Source organism: Mus pahari, chromosome 5, assembly GCF_900095145.1.
Source record: "Mus pahari chromosome 5, PAHARI_EIJ_v1.1, whole genome shotgun sequence".
NCBI classification, from domain to species: Eukaryota; Metazoa; Chordata; class Mammalia; order Rodentia; family Muridae; genus Mus; species Mus pahari.
Window position 1 is genome coordinate 66,084,161 of NC_034594.1, and position 15,725 is coordinate 66,099,885.

The window sequence follows — 15,725 nt, forward strand, 5'->3', positions numbered from 1 at the left end:
TCAGCAAAGCCCACACCAGACAAGCGAGGCTCTAGAACCCATTAGAACTCAGATACCACCTTACGCTCCACTCCCTGGTTCCATAGAGGCTTAGAAAATGAACCAAGAAACCTGAAAGAAAAAACAAATCAACAGAAAATGCCTCCAACTGTTTGATTGTATAAATAGTTTATTTCTGTTCACAGCATCATATATGCATTATAAAACAGGAGTGGGGAATGGAAACAGAGAAGAGAAGACAGAATTACAGGGAAACCAAAACTGGAAGCCAGGGGTTCCAACACTGCCACAGAGTATGTAAAGAAATCAGCTCTCAATCCAAACTGGCCTCCCTGTGTCCATCAGAAACCATTCATTCCAAACCTTGCTCAGGGAGGCTGAATTCCTGTATGGGAACCCAAAGGGCAGAAGTGTCACTAGGTCTGGCTGGCATGTGATGAGAACTCCCCCATGGCACCACCACAGTGATGTTCACTGGGCTACGTGTTGTCACAGATGAAATGGGCGTTCATTAGGTCAAATGTTACAGAAATCAACCGAGACTCTTTATAACTATTTGCTGATACACCACAGGGCTTGACTTTACTGCACAACTACTAACAGTCAACTGCACCCTTAAGTATTGATCATGGTCTAGGGGGAAAAAAAAACATCACAAAACCATCCCAAGCCATTGTTCAAGCAGGCCAGGATCGGAACACTGACCTGGAACACAGGTATTGTGAGCACAGGAAAGCTACATTATTTGGCATATGCAATGTCACAAAATAAATATATTATTCTCTCCATATCGTGGAACTACCAAAATGTCAAAGTGCTTAAGAAATTGTGAAGAAAATAAAAAGGTGGATTTTTTTTTTTAATAATTCTATACAGAATCTTCAGACCATGGGACCAGCCATGGAGAAGCCAATAATCCACAGTTGCTGTGTAAACAGATCCTGCAGGCTGCTAACCACTGCTTAGCTCTGTATACAAAAAAGACCAGTAAATTGGAGGGCTATCAAACACACAAGAAAGGAGCATGGGCCGCTAGATTTCAGCTTTCAAAACAATCTTCTAAGGATCGGGTTTCAAGCAGGAAGCCATGATTTCTGCCTATGGTTCTTAAATTGACTCCTAGAGTGTCAAGGACAATAGGGATGGGCTCATATTGTGACCAACTCCATGCTCATTCACAACCATGGCTTCCTTTGCACAGCAATGTGTTGCCATGGAGGGAAACAAAAACTCCTACCCTAAAACATGGATTCAGAGGGGGAAATTAAAAGGAAAAGAAACAAAGTCATTTGTAAATTTCTCTTTTGATACTGTGTTTCAAGATAAATGACAGCTTTTAACAAGCCAAGACTCACTCCTGATTATAAAGGATTTTTAAAGTTACCTTATTAAAAAATATGTATTTATTCTTTCACTTCATCTATTTTCCAAAGCCTCTTTCAAGTAAACTGTGAAGTGCCTGAGTACCAGTGACCATGACGTCACACGCCTGCTTCCTTCTCTTCTCAAGCACTCATTGTTGTTTGCCTTTAACCAAAAGTGCTGGCTGGCTCTGAGGCCAGGCCGGCTCCCACCAGGGTGATTTCCAAAGGACTTCTTCCTCTAGACTTTTCCTCTTTTCGATTCCATGCAAACGGGGTCAGCTTTTACAAGGTGGGGTTTTATTCTTCTGGTGAGTGACATCAAATATTCTAACGACACATTTTGAGTAAAATACTGAAACCAGATAGGTTACAAAGACCCAGCTCAGAAATCTGAACATGTCTGCACTTGCAGTGCCAAGGGCCACAAAAGGGCAAAGGCCTTTTCTCTAAAGTGAAGATAATTTATTTGTGGAAGTGTTTTTGTTTTTTTTTAAATGTCTGAAACCTATCACCACGTGGTTATTATTATCAGACCACCCCCTTGTTAAGAAAACCATTTTGCAATTCAGCACACATCTGTAGCTGGTGTGGTCCTCCAAACCAATCAGTAGGCTGAGAGTTTTAAATTCCACACAGAGGGTCCAGTTTTTACGCCGATTATGCAGTACCGAGTGTTCACACACACACACACACACACACACACACACACACACACACACACACACACAGCATTAATGTTGAGAACCTCACCCTTTAAGCACCTGTATTGCCACCACCTCCAATGGTTTTTCTGTTCTTTGTTTTATTGGTCTCTTTACGGGAGAATGACCTGCACACGGACAGGGCCTAGGCCATCTGGAAGAGGTCTCATCCCAGGCTGAAAAGCAGTTCTCAACAAAACCACACACACCCACCCCTGGTAAGTGGCGTCTTCCAGGCCATTCCCAGCCAAGTCCAGAAGCACAGCATCCTGGGGCTTCCAGCTGCCGCATGGTCCGAGGCAGTCCTCAGGATGGCCCCAAACCACCACCTCCTTTGGGCCCAGAGCAGGACAAATGAAATTGCAACAGGGACCTGCCCTGTGACATAAAATTACTCAGTTTCCACAGCTCCAGAATGAAAGGAGCGGTCATTCCCACCCTCCCATCAGTACACCCCAGTGCCTACCCGTTCCCTCTCGGGTGTCCCCCAGGGTTCTGTGTGAACTGCATACCTCAGGTAACTCACACGTGATCCCCCCCCGCAGTGGGGGCTGGGCAGCCTGAACTTCTGGCCCTGCTGGAGCAAGAAGATATCGCTTTTGTCTCTCTGATGTCCAAGCTTCCCACCTGGGGCCAGAGGGCACACCACGGGACCCTTGCGTCCTCACGTCCACTCCCCACCGCCCCCCACCACCACATCCCACCGGTAGCTCAAGCATTATAGACAAAAGGTCCTCTGAGCTGGGGTAGGGGGTGGGGCAGGTGACGAGATGGGTGGCTATGCAGCCTCCACACCCGGCTTAAGTGTCCAAGTCCTATATTTGGATGCAGAGATCGTGTTTTAGAAATTCGAATCATCGCTTTGGTTCGTTGTCTTTGTTCGCGGGTTCTCACTCAACCCAGAGGTCCATTCATTCACTCACTGGCTTGCTCGCTCAGCCTCGCTCCAGATCGTTGCTCTAGCGCATTACCGCTTCTTCTTCTGCTTCAGAGACTTCCTGCGTTTCAGGATCATCTCATAGAGCTTGTCCATGCCCTCGGTGAGGCCCTCGCCGATGATGGCGCACGCCGGCTGGACATGGTAGGTGGTGGCCGGGATGAGCTCGTGCAGCGCCAGTTGCTTCTCAATCTCGGCCACCGGCAGCGACTTGGGCAGATCCTGCTTGTTGGCGATAACCAGGAGCGGTGTGCCCTGGTTCTCGGCAAACTTGGTCACCTTGTGCAGCTCCGTCTTGGCCTCCTCCAGCCGGTCCACATCCACCGAATCAACCACGTAGATGATGCCGTCCGTGCAGCGGCTGTAGGACTTCCACAGCGGCCGTAGCTTCTCCTGGCCGCCCACGTCCCAGAAGTGGCAGCTGATGCCCTTGGCAGTGCCGTTGCTCAGTTTGATCTTCTCGGTGTTAAAGCCGATGGTGGGCACAGTGTTCACGAATTCGTTGAACTTGAGCCGGTAGAGCACCGTGGTCTTGCCGGCCGAGTCCAAGCCCAACATAACGATGTGCAGAGACTGGAAGGCCGAGATGTTGGAGGAGATGTTGCCCATGGCTCCTCGCTGCGGCGCCGGCCACTGCGGCTGCGGCGGGAGGGCGCCGCCCCCCGAGCAGTCACAGGCCCTCTGCGGCCCGGCGCACCTGGGCCCCGCCCGTTGCTGGACCCGGTGGGGTCTCGGCGTCCCTGCGGCGCACGGCCAGGCGCGCTTAGGCTCGGAGGGGCCCGCTCCCTGGCCCGCCTGGTGCGTGCTCCGCGGGCATCTTTCTCCGGAGGCTTTGTCTCCCGCGCAGCCGCCTCGGACAGACGCCGCGGTGTAGGATGTCTGTGCTCTGCGCGGTAGTCCGGCTCGACCTGCGGCTCTCCCGCACCGCGGCTCTGCAGCAGCCTCTGGTCTCGGCGCACCTCGGAGCTGCTCAAGCTCTGGCTCCCGGGAGCGCCGCGGAGACGCAGGCGGGGCGCGGGCTTCCCCGGCGTCCGGGATAACGTAGCTGCCTTGCAGTCCCTGCAGTACTAGGCGCTGCTGCTACCGCCACCGCCGCCACCAGGCTGCTGCGGCCGGAGGGCGCCGGCCCCGCCCCTCTAGTCCCGCCCACCAACCACGCCCCTCGCCCGCCACGCCCCGCGGTCTCCCGGGGTCAGGCGGGGTCTTTTCGGTCGGTTGCGTCTTTTCGCGCGCTCCGATCGTTCGAAACTCGCCCAGGCCACCCTTCCCGCCGGCCGCGCGCCGACTGTGGGCCTGGACGCGGACTCTTCCTCCCCAATCCGGTGACGCGTCTTTTAAAAATAGCTCCGGGCTCCGGAACCCCCGCCCGGGGCCTAGCCCGCAGCTGGCCGGGCAAGGGCAGCGTCGGCAGGGGGCTAGGGCGGTGAGACTGCGGCACCGACGCAGGAGGGCGGAGGAGAGGAGCTGACCTTCTTGAGCCTGCAACCCTGCTGCTGCCCACTCCTCCTAATCCATTTCCACGGCGTGGTATCACGCTCCTTGGTGCCCTAGTGTCCTGGTCCCTAGTCTTCCTTGATGCGTATGCTCCCTTTCCTGCCCTAAGTCTAGGGTGTGCTCAGGAGGCTCAGCTAAGACTGCCTTTCTCAGACACCCATTTTGGCGCCTTGTTTTATGCTCCCCCACTCCTACCTCACCCCCTCCACTCTGCTGACATCCCAGATTAGGTTAGTCTTAAGGCAACCTTTGTCATTCCACCTTGAGAACATACCAGGGATGGGGTGAGGGTCGGGAAGGGGGAGGTCCAGATCACCTGACCAGGCTTCAGGAAAGCTGGGTCACTAGAAGACCCTTGATAGTATATGTCTCTAGCTTGAAGCTGGTGGTGTGGTAAGTTACAAATACATATGTTCTGGGTTCCATTTCGTGACTCCATTCAGTGATTTTATCCTACTTTGTAAAATGTAACAAATGAATATTATTTCTGCATGTGGAGGGAAGTAGAGGGGTGATTATGAGTGACACAGATTTGATGATGATGGGAACTGGAGATGACAACCAAGGGGAAAATGGTTTACATTTGTGTAGGTCAGGCTTCTGGGTCAGAAAAGGTTGCAAATACAATCCAGGGAAAGAAAATAAAAATGTTTATCATCTGTGAACTTAATTATATACACACAGGCTGGAGAGATGGCTCAGCAGTTAAGAACACTGACTGCTCTTCCTAAGGTCCTGAGTTCAAATCCCAGCAACCACATGGTGGCCCTCAACCATCTGTACAGCTACAGTGTACACATCACACACACACACACACACACACACAGAGAGAGAGAGAGAGAGAGAGAGAGAGAGAGAGAGAGAGAGAGAGAGAGAGAAAGAGAGGAACCTTCCTTTCTAATGCTAAGTTATAATACATGATTTCATTTGTACTAAAGCCTATGAGAAAAATCACACCTGTCCAATTCCATCATTTAATTCCAGTCTAGGCTTCCACCAGCTAGACTCCAGCCCAGGGACTGGTGATGGATGTTAGTGCTGGCAAGGTCCACTCAGATGACCTGTCCAACTTGCTAGAGGAGGAAAATTTAGGTCTGAGTGCTGGTCCTCGCGAAGGGGACCTCAGTGCAGACAGCCTGCCTAGGATCAGTGATGTATTGGCTCTGGGGTGCTCTCCCCTGATGGGGTCACAAAAAGTTGTCTCAAATTAATCTCAAATTAAGTTGGCAAAGTGATAAATATATTAATATAATTCTGGGTACATGGAAAATGTTTAGGATAAGGGTCTTCTCTTCTGGCGTGGCTGGATCCTGGAGCTCACCACTAGACCCTAGACCAAATATTCACCCGTCCTCAGTTTCCCTCTGTGCCCATCCTTTTAACTCCTGTGGCCTCACATCCTTTTGTTTGGGACCTAGGAGGAAAGGGCCTCATCCATTAACTTCAACAAAAGCTCAGAACACACATTTCTTTGGCCTCCCTCGTCTGCTTCAGATCCAGCACTTGGTCTGACGTGGCTCCAGCCTAAAATGTGGTGGTTCCCACAGAAGAATTCAGGGACCCCAAAAAGGCAGATAGGCAAAAAGAAATGACTTGAGGGACAGTGAAAATGACTGAGTGGGTGTCTGCTGTGAAGCATGGATTTCTGAGTTCTAACCCCTGCTGGCTCCTACACACGGGAGGAGCGAAAAGATTCCTGAAAGTTGTCCTCTGTCCTCCACATGTAAGGTGTTTGTGCATGCACATACATACATGCTAAATGTACCTTTTAAAAAATTTAAAAGGCAATAAATGCAATTTAATTCATGTCACGTTTGTTACTGGGAAGGCAGAGTTTTGTGCCCGGGGAGGAATTTTCTCTTCTTTCTTGCAGGCATTTCCTTCTCTGGGATGAGTCTCTTCTTGCTCTGTCCTCTCTGTCACAGGCAGGTGAGTGGGTCTCACAAATGACAGAGCATATGATATGTTGGTGCCTCTTGCTCCTGTTCCCAGTTTGGACTTGCTTTCACTTTAGAGGAATTGGAAGGATAGTTTTGGTAAGATATGGCACTTGCCTTCTTCCTACTGTTCTGATCACACTGCCAGCGACGACGTCTGGGCTGTGTTTGCTCTCTCTGCATTTTGCACCCCTCATGGTGTCACTCAGCAGTTAAGGGCTGTTTGTTGTCCAGCACACACACACACACACACACACACACAAGCAGATTAATAGACACTAATGGCCATTTTCTTTCCAGAAGAAAGCCATTCCACATCTACTCACCATCTTTGAATAGCTGTGGCCCTCCATCCTAATTTTGCTCACCGGGCATAAAAATATCATTGGGTTGAAGCAAGGGGAATTTCCTTCAGATGTGGAGTTCAACTGAAAGGACCTGGAGTTGTGCGGAGGAAAAACAAACAAGCAAACAAACAAACAACTATCTACTAACCATACCTGCCGGGCACTCCAGACTCACCATGAGCCTCTTTTTTCATGAACATCCCTTAAGGTAGATACCCTGGGCCATGCTGACAGACAGGAAGGACTATAGCCACTCCCCCCACCAACCTAGAGCTTCCATCTCGGAAAGGTACCTAACCCGAGCGAAGCGGCACTTCTGAAGAGTGAATGGAATCATAACGGTCTTTGGCAGCGTGCCTGGCACACACAGTGCCCAATAAATAGTGCCTTTGATATGAGCAAAGAAATCAGAGTTAAATAGCACATAGCCAGGGGGGGCTGGAGAGATGGCTCAGAGGTTAACAGCACTGGCTGCTCTTCCATGGGTCCTGTACCCACGTGGTGGCTTATAACCATCTATAATGAGATCTGGTGCCCTCTTCTGGCCTGCAGGCATACATGCAGATAGCATGCTGTATACATAAACAAACAAATAAATAAACACAGCAAAAATAAAGTAATATAACATAAAATAAAAACTACACACCCACTTCCAAAGTGTATTTCCCCTGAGCCGACACTACTGGCTGTACTCTGCCTCCGTCTTCATTTTAATTAACCAGACCAAGACATTTCTCAAGGAACAGTGAGCTCCGTGCAGGGCCTGTGATATATTTCTCAAGAGCGGATCTCATCAACAGACAAACTATTTTTGCTCATCTTCTGACACAAGACTCTACACCCAAAGATGGATTCAGTTACTTCAAGTGAACAGAATGGAATAACTTGGCAGGAACTTCGAAATCGCATCCTGTAAGATTCTTTTTCTCTCCTTTGAGGGTCTTAGAAATACGTGTCACCAACTTAAGTTGTTCTCCAGTGAATCAAGTGAATGGAGTAGGACGTTGCATAGTAATTATCTTTGCCTTTAGTGAGGCTAATAGTATAAAATGCAAAGGCTGAGCCACGGGACCATCCTTTACCATGGACCAGGATTCTGATCAGAATATGGGCACTCACGACTGCACGCATGCGCACCTGCCAGAATGGTGACCGCGTGTACAGACTGGAAACCTGCTACGCAATGCAGGGTTCAGATTCACACCCCGTGCCTGATTGTGCTGGTGCTGGAGCGCCCTCTACTGGTACACTTTAGAAATAGGTAGAGGTCCTTGCGTAGGAAAAGACCAAAACACATTTAACTGAAGGCTTGAATGGATGGATCCAGATGTAGCATCCCTGCCCTGGCTGCCTGTGGAAGTTATCAGCACTCCCAGAGACATTACTGGCTAAGCTTAGAGAGTCAAGAAGGTAGGGGGTGCCTGTGTGTGGGCTCAGAGTTTGGGAATACCTGCCAGAACCCCTTGCAGTTTGTGGAGAACAGGAGAGGACAGTGTTGGGAGGGGGGAGGGTGTCTCGGGAGTCTGGCAGGACCTGGAGGGGTTTTGCTCAGAAGCTGGGGGGGGGGGGGCGAGGATGGGCATGGGAGTTCAGGAACCGATGAGCAGGGGTGGAAAGCCGGCATCCAGGAAGCCTGTGATGACTTTAGAGAGGAGAAGAAGCCAGTGACTGGACCTGACTCAGCAAAGGCGCAGGCAGCTGGGAGGCAGCAAGAGCAGGGCAGAAAGAGGTATGGAGGAAAGAAGCCCAGCGGTGAGAGCGAATCCTGCAGTAGCTTGGTAAAGCCGAGGCCTTGGTGAAGAAATGTCCATAAGCCTGAGAAAGTGACCATATGTGTCCCAATCACTGCTCAGTCCTCAGTCTCCACACTGAGTGAAACGCCAGCACCAGGCGACCGTAAGATACCCACGCTAAGGGAAGGCTGGTGACTGGGCAGGAGGCTAGGCAGAAACAAACAGGCATCTCCTATGCCTGAGGCTTTAGTTTCATTCAAGCGGAGAAAAAGATGGGAACACAAAGGATCTGCAGTTCAATTATCCATTGAGCCCATGATTTTAATAAAAATGTCTTTTTCTAAGTCAGACTGTTTTATTTTCAATTTTTGCTAGGTCACAGGGTTGACACAATTCATCTTCTCCTGTTTCTAACAATTACTGCTGCTGGGGTCCAGTACTTTTGTTGCTGATTTTGATAAAAAAGAAGAAAAAATAGCCATATAACCTCCCCCTCCCATTCATCTCCTCACCAGATAGGAAAATTCAGAAGTCATTATTTATCAATCCCGCTTTTATAAATAAACGACAGGATATCTCTGTTTCTAAGGCTATCTGTACCTTCTGCCGCAGCCTCTCGAGTTCCAGGATTACAGGTGTGTGCCACACCACACCCGACTTTCAAACGTGTTCTCATTTAAGATTTAAAAAAAAAGTTAAAAGCCAAGCCGTCTCCTAACCCTTGAGTGTTATCCACTAGATGGACTTGGATAAGGAAGTCAGGACTCGGGGGCTGCTGGGATGACCAGTTCTCGGGGACACAGCTTTTGAACTGAAGGAAGGATAGCTCAGTGTACAAAAGTCATTTCTACTTGTTTAATAAAGCAATCACCTTAATTAGAGTCCTACTCTAATAATACCAGAGAAAAGAAACACACACAGACACAAACACACACACAGACACATACAGAGAGAGAGAGAGAGAGAGAGAGAGAGAGAGAGAGAGAGAGAGAGAGAGAGAAACACAAATATCTAGTTATTACAGAGCTACCCCATGAACTGAAAAGCATCGGATGGAAGCTCAGCTGAGCCTCCTCCCTCCTCCCCAGGTGAACTGAGATGGCATTTATTTTCATTTAATTAAACCCCTCTTGGCCAGTCCCAGGAGACAGAGAACAATGGTGCTCTGTAAGGTCTATCGGCTCCCCTAGCTGCTACCAGCCCTCCCTAGGTCTAATGCGTGGTCACCCAGGATGGTCCTTCCTCTGGATACAACAGCCGGCTTTGTGTGCAGCCGTCCTCGGGTGGATGTGGCACGGGTATCTGAATAGAGACCTTTGGCTCGTTGCTGCTTGGCAGGGGAGCCGGGGCCACTTGAGATTATTATTTCCTTCTTATGAGTTACTGGAATTGTGTAACCTAATATTCTGCCCATCCATCACTGAAAATACCTTTTACTCAATTGCTCCTGTCCCCCAACCTCCAACCTCCCGAAACTATTTGCCCAAAGACACTGGTGGCCAATGGAAAAACACAATGGGGTATTGGCTCCCTTCTTACTCAGTCTTTTCAAGTGACATTCTACCCACCGAACTCTTCTCTAAGAAACCTACTGGCCTAACACATAGCCTTCTTCACAGGATGCAGGACTGAGTCAAGCCCAAGATGGTAGACGTGCTTACAGTTTCAAGTTGCTCCACCCACAGGGCCTCTGTACCTGTGCCTGTGAGGCGCGTCCCTTCTGCATTTCAGATCCTGACCTGAGACCTGTGTTCTCCGCCACAGAATGGGACGGTCCCCACGCCTTCCTTCTGCAGACGCTCCTCCTCTCATCCCTTTGTCCGTGTCTACTGCTCAGAGTTTCTGACTATCAAAAGCCGGAAGTTGGACGTGGCGGTACTGGCCTACAACCTTTTGGGAGGGAGGCAGAGACTGGAGAATGGGAAGTTCAAAGCTGGCAATGGCCACATGAAAAGATCCTGTCTCAACAAAACAAGGGTCAGGTTGGAGCTCAGTATTGCGGTGCTCATAGGCTACAGGCAAAGTTTGCGTGTGATTCCCAGAACAGGAGAAGAGATGAGAGGATTCAAAGATGCCAAGGTGGAGCACTGAACACGTCTACTCAAAGGACTCTTTCTTCCTCGGCGTATCAAGCCAGCATCAGACCTTGCCCAGGTTGAGTGTCCCTCATGTCTCTCTGACATCCTCAGATACAAGATGACTCAAGGAGCTCTAGGAATGAAGATACTGAATGTTTTCAGTAACCCTCAGTGGTGTTTCTTCAGTTGAGCACACCTGCCTTGATTTAAGCCTTTGAGGGATGCAGTATATGGTTCTATTTTTTGCACGTGTACAGGCATCCCCTACCCTGTCTGGGAATAGGAAAGAGGTAACTGATAGAATTACCCTGGTAATGAATTACCATGAATTAACACGGTAATGAGTTGGAGCCTTCCATTGGTGGGGCTCTGCCATCTTGGGATAGTCAGGGGCAGAGATGGCAGGCTTGGCTGAGGGTGCCAGGCTCAGCTGCTTTCTTCTAGGTAGGCAGGTGTCACCACCAGCAGCATTCTAGAGAAGACAGAGGAGGGTGGCCGTCCGCATTCGCCCGGCTTCATAAAGCAAGAAGCCCAATCCCTGCGGGGAGTTGATTAGTGGAGGAATTTAGCTCTCAAAACCCAAACCTCTACCTCTAGCGTGGCCGAGCAGAGCCTCAGGCTGACTCTTTGGGCCCAGAGTTGCTAGGCAACAGTAGAACAAACAGGAAAGAAACAGCTGGCAAAGAAGCACAGAGATAAGATAAAAAGGTATTTACAGCAAAAGCAAAAGAATAAAGTACGGGGAGCCTTAGCACCCCCTTTCAAGCTCCTATTCTTCTGTTTTTCCTTCTGGTATTTCCATTCTGGCCAAATATATCATTTTTAAAGGAGGTATGGCCGTTTAATTGCTGACAACCAAGTAAACGTTACTCTCTCGAGAATCTGATATCCAAAAGATCCAAGAAATGAAAGGGTGACATGTTTTTGAACATTTTTGATGGGGTACAACGTTCACATAGTATAATTTTTTTTTAAAAAAAAAAAGGGTACAAGAGCCTGGTCAATAGGAGTCTCCATTTTCCCAGAAAGGCTTCACTCCTTACGGGTGAAGTTTGTCAAGGGCTCCCGTGTCCTCCAGACCTTTAATCATTCATTTTTAGGGAGCGTTCAGCTCTGGGTCTGAAATGACCCCCAAAGCCTTTGTCATCATGTTCTGTGAAACTCTAGGAAGGGGTATCCATTTAAGGTCCCGTGTGACAGTGGGAGGGGGCCCCTTTCTCCTCTACCCCTTTCCACTTCCTAGACATCATGAGATGAGCGTCTGTACGGCACCAGGCCCTCCTCACAATGATGCTCAGCCCCACCAAACACATAGCAATGCCAGGACAAAGTGACCATGAGCTGAGACCGCTGAAACTGTGAGCCGACACCAACCTTCCCTTCTTTCAAGCAGTTAGGTGGTCAGGTATTTACTGCAGCAGTAGAGGGCTGATTAACAAAGAGAGCTACACCTCTTTAGAACTCTACGCAGAAGAACCCAGGAGAAAGGACACACATTAAGCTGGTGGTATAGGGTTGCTGGCCAAGCTAAAGTAGGGCCAGGAAACCCCAATGCAAAATATCCCAGAGAGAAATGTCAAACTTCTCTGAGAAAAGGAGAAGCTGCCAGACTTTCTCTGCTGTGGTAATTGAAATCTTCTCTTGACGGCCCAGTCCTGCCAGACCCTGAGGCCAGGAGTCCCTCATGGGACCTGGTTCACTTTGTGATAGATACTCTGTGTGCATTTCTGCCTCTCTAGCCCCTGACCTGTAGCATCATGTAGCATCACTGCATCCTTAGCTCTGCAGACAGCAGGCTGCACTTCTGCTTTCTTCCCTCCTGAGTCAATTCTTCTGGGAGCTAGCCCTGCTCACCTCTCACCACTGTGCCTACAGCTGCTAGCTAGTGTTTTTGTTGGTCCAGATGATCCCAAGTTTGGTCCGTTTTGGGTGTGCTGGCTCAGATGGGAGAAGCGAGACAACCTGAAGATACCAACTCCAGAAAACAAGCCAGTAGTTTGTTAACTCATGAGGAGCAAGAAGGAAGATGCAAGACAAAGAGGAACAAAGACAGAGAAATGAATGTAGATTTAATTCGTGAGCGGTCATCCATCCACACTGGGGTGAGTCTCCCATGGTTTTGTACATAGCCCTCACCTGTGGCCCTGTGAGTAATCCCTGTACGCTCACTGCCTCACTGAGTTGGACTTTAGTGATATCCTTATTTTGGTCTGCCATTTGCTCTCTGTTTGGATTGAGTAGACATTTGCATAGTGCCTCCCTAGAAAGTGTCACCCCAATGGGTTAGACAGATAGGTGATGGCGATGGTTTGAGTATGCTTGGTTATTAGGAGGTGTGGCCTTGTTGGAGGAAATGTGTAATTGTGGGCGTGAGCTTTAAGACCCTTGTCCTAGCTGCCTGGAAGCCAGTCTTCTCCTAGCAGCCTTCAGATGAAGGTGTAGAACTCTAAGCTCCGCCTGCACCATGCCTGCCTGGACACTGCCATGCTCCCTGATACTGATGATAATGGACTGATCCTCTAAACCTGTAAGCTAGCTAGCCCCAGTTAAATGTTGTCCTTATAAGAGTTGTCATAGTCATGGTGTCTGTTCACAGCAGTAAAACCCTAAGACAGGGAGTTTTCCCAAAAGACACCCAAGAAACTATTGTGCTTAACCCTGGGCAATAGAACAGAGTATGTGGGTAATGGAAAGGACACCATATTTTACTGTCAACCTTTTGTATTGTTTTGGTTTTGTGCCTGAAAAAGACACCCAAGAAACTATTGTGCTTAACCTTGGGCAATAGAACAGAGTATGTGGGTAATGGAAAGGACACCATATTTTACTGTCAACCTTTTGTATTGTTTTGGTTTTGTGCCTGAAAACACTATTCCACAATATGAAAAAGAGTCAAGAAAACCACATTTAGTTAGTGAACACATTCATGGAGGAAAGAGTGCACAGGTGTTTGGATTCCAGAGCCCTGCATTGGGTATTACCTTCTAGAAAGAGAAAAAAAAAAATCTATAGCAGGCATCCAGAGAGTGAATTCCCATGCTGGCAAATTTCGAATATCCATAAATAAGCAATTGCATTGAGCTGCATGAGACAGGTCAAATTAGCCTCCAAGTGTGACGGAGAGTTTCCAGGTCAGTTGTGGAAAGCACCATTTCCCTTCAGAGCTGCCCATCTGTTGTCTCAAGGTCAGGCTAACAATGCTAAAGGCAAAGCTAACAATTCTAGGTCCTTCCCTCGGAGGCGAAGGGCAGGAGGGGCTTAGCACTTCTAAGGTTTTTACCTTTGGTGTGAGGGGCGGGGTGGTGGTGGTGGTGGTGGATATTGCTAGCCTGTTCTTCTCTGGTTTGGGCTAACCCAAAGATACGAAACCATGGTTGGAAACATACCTGGGAGAATGGAGACATTTTGTGCTATTACTTTGAAATTTTAAATTCTCGTTTCTGCTGTGAGTGGATGCAAATCGTCTTTCATGATGACATTTAATCTTCATATCATTAACACCCCGTGGCATGGGAGTGTTGGAAAGGAGCTTGCTAGCTGAGGCTTTGGACGAGCAGAGAGCTGACTTCACAGCAGGTTTGCTCACAAATTCTGAATTCATCTGGGCCGAGCTGAGCACAGCCATCTTTGAAGAGCAAGGAAGGAGGAAAAAACAAACAAACAAAAAAAACAACAAAAAACCCTGATGTGTTTACCTTCAGCATAGGGCTCTCAAATACCTACCCATACCCTTCCCCCCTTAAAGAAGGCACCTTTGAATTTGAAAGACCAACAGCTGTGGGTGGAGCCTCTAGGTTCTCAAGCTGCTCTCAGATGGCCACACAGAGTAAATCAGGAATGATGTAGGTTGCAGAGGAAGGCATGGCTGGATGCTAGACGCATCCTCCCATATCAGCCCCAGATGGAAGTTTCTCTCCTTTACTAACCATGCACACGAGCTACAAACACCCGTCTGTCTGTCCTCCAGCCTGTAACGTTGTGGGTTGAAATGACAGGATCCTGGGAAATCCTTCTGTAGACCTTGCTGACTTTTAAATGACTTTTAACTGATACCATGTAATGAGTTGAAACACACAGACTGTGAGGATGCCATTCAGGGAGCAACAGAATTTGGGATGGTGATCAGCACGCCATCTTATTTTCCCATGCCGAGTTGACTTTTGCACCTTCTACAGTAATCTCATTACCCCTGCCACTCTCAGGGCTCTATAAGCCAAAGAACTTTGTCAGCAGGTGTGATTTACACAAGGTCACAGAGACATTTACGTACTTTTCTCATTCTAGAAACTTCCATTGCCATCATCAATACTGAGACTGAAAACATCTGAAGATTCTCTGAGTAACAGTGGAGAAAAGTGTGCATACCATGTTTATCCAAGACATGTTCTTTCTTCTATCCAGAATTTTCATTTTTCAAAAATGAACCGTTCTTCTCTTTTGTTCTCAGTGAAAAAGAGGCTTCCTGGTTAAGAATATTTGTTTTTCTTCCAGGGGACCCGAGTTCAACTGCCTGAAATCAAGTGGCTTTTAATCAGCTGTAGCTCCAGCTCTGGGGGATCTGATGCCCCCCTTCTGGCCTCCACAAACACCTGGACACATGTGATACACATTCAGGCACTGTGTATATAAATAAGAAAAATGCATATAAAAAAAGAAATATTTAACATAGGGAAATATACCTATCATATAATATTGTAAATCTTTAATATTATAAATATGGAACACACACACACACAGTACCTTAATACATAGTATTCAGAAGTCAGATACAGTCTTCAGGTGATCAAGAGATACACTGTGAAACCCTGTCTCATTAAACACACACAGACACACACAGACACACAGACACACACACCTCCTGCTTTCTTTCCTCTTCCTTTCCTGTGTATCCTCCCTGTTTCTATCTTATGTGACCTAGAGGGCATCATCTGCGGGTCAAAAGAATGGTTTCCTTGATGCCTTGGGTTAGGTCACCCAGTGACTTCCTGAATCCTTGTCTTAATCTCCCATTACTGACCTCTGTGTCCTCCCTCATGGCCACAGCAGTTCTTCAAGGATCCCAGCCGCACAAGGCCTTCCCCTCACCTTTTGACCAATCAAAGCTCACTTTTGCCATCCTGGTCTGTGAGTTATT

At 48.3% G+C, this 15,725-nt stretch overlaps 1 protein-coding gene across 1 annotated transcript; it reads right to left on the reverse strand.

The window, feature by feature from the left end:
• Positions 1 to 2,149: 2,149 nt before the first annotated feature.
• Arl4c (ADP ribosylation factor like GTPase 4C) lies at positions 2,150 to 4,126 on the reverse strand. The gene has a single exon (XM_021198498.1). It carries the CDS (start codon positions 3,609 to 3,611, stop codon positions 3,033 to 3,035), a length of 579 nt encoding a protein of 192 aa, XP_021054157.1. The 5' UTR covers positions 3,612 to 4,126; the 3' UTR covers positions 2,150 to 3,032.
• Between the last annotated feature and the right edge of the window lie 11,599 nt (positions 4,127 to 15,725).

What these genes read in the sequence shown, in the direction of transcription:
- Arl4c (XM_021198498.1), bottom strand. Translation starts at nt 3,611, where the DNA reads ATGGGCAACATCTCCTCCAACATCTCGGCCTTCCAGTCTCTGCACATC.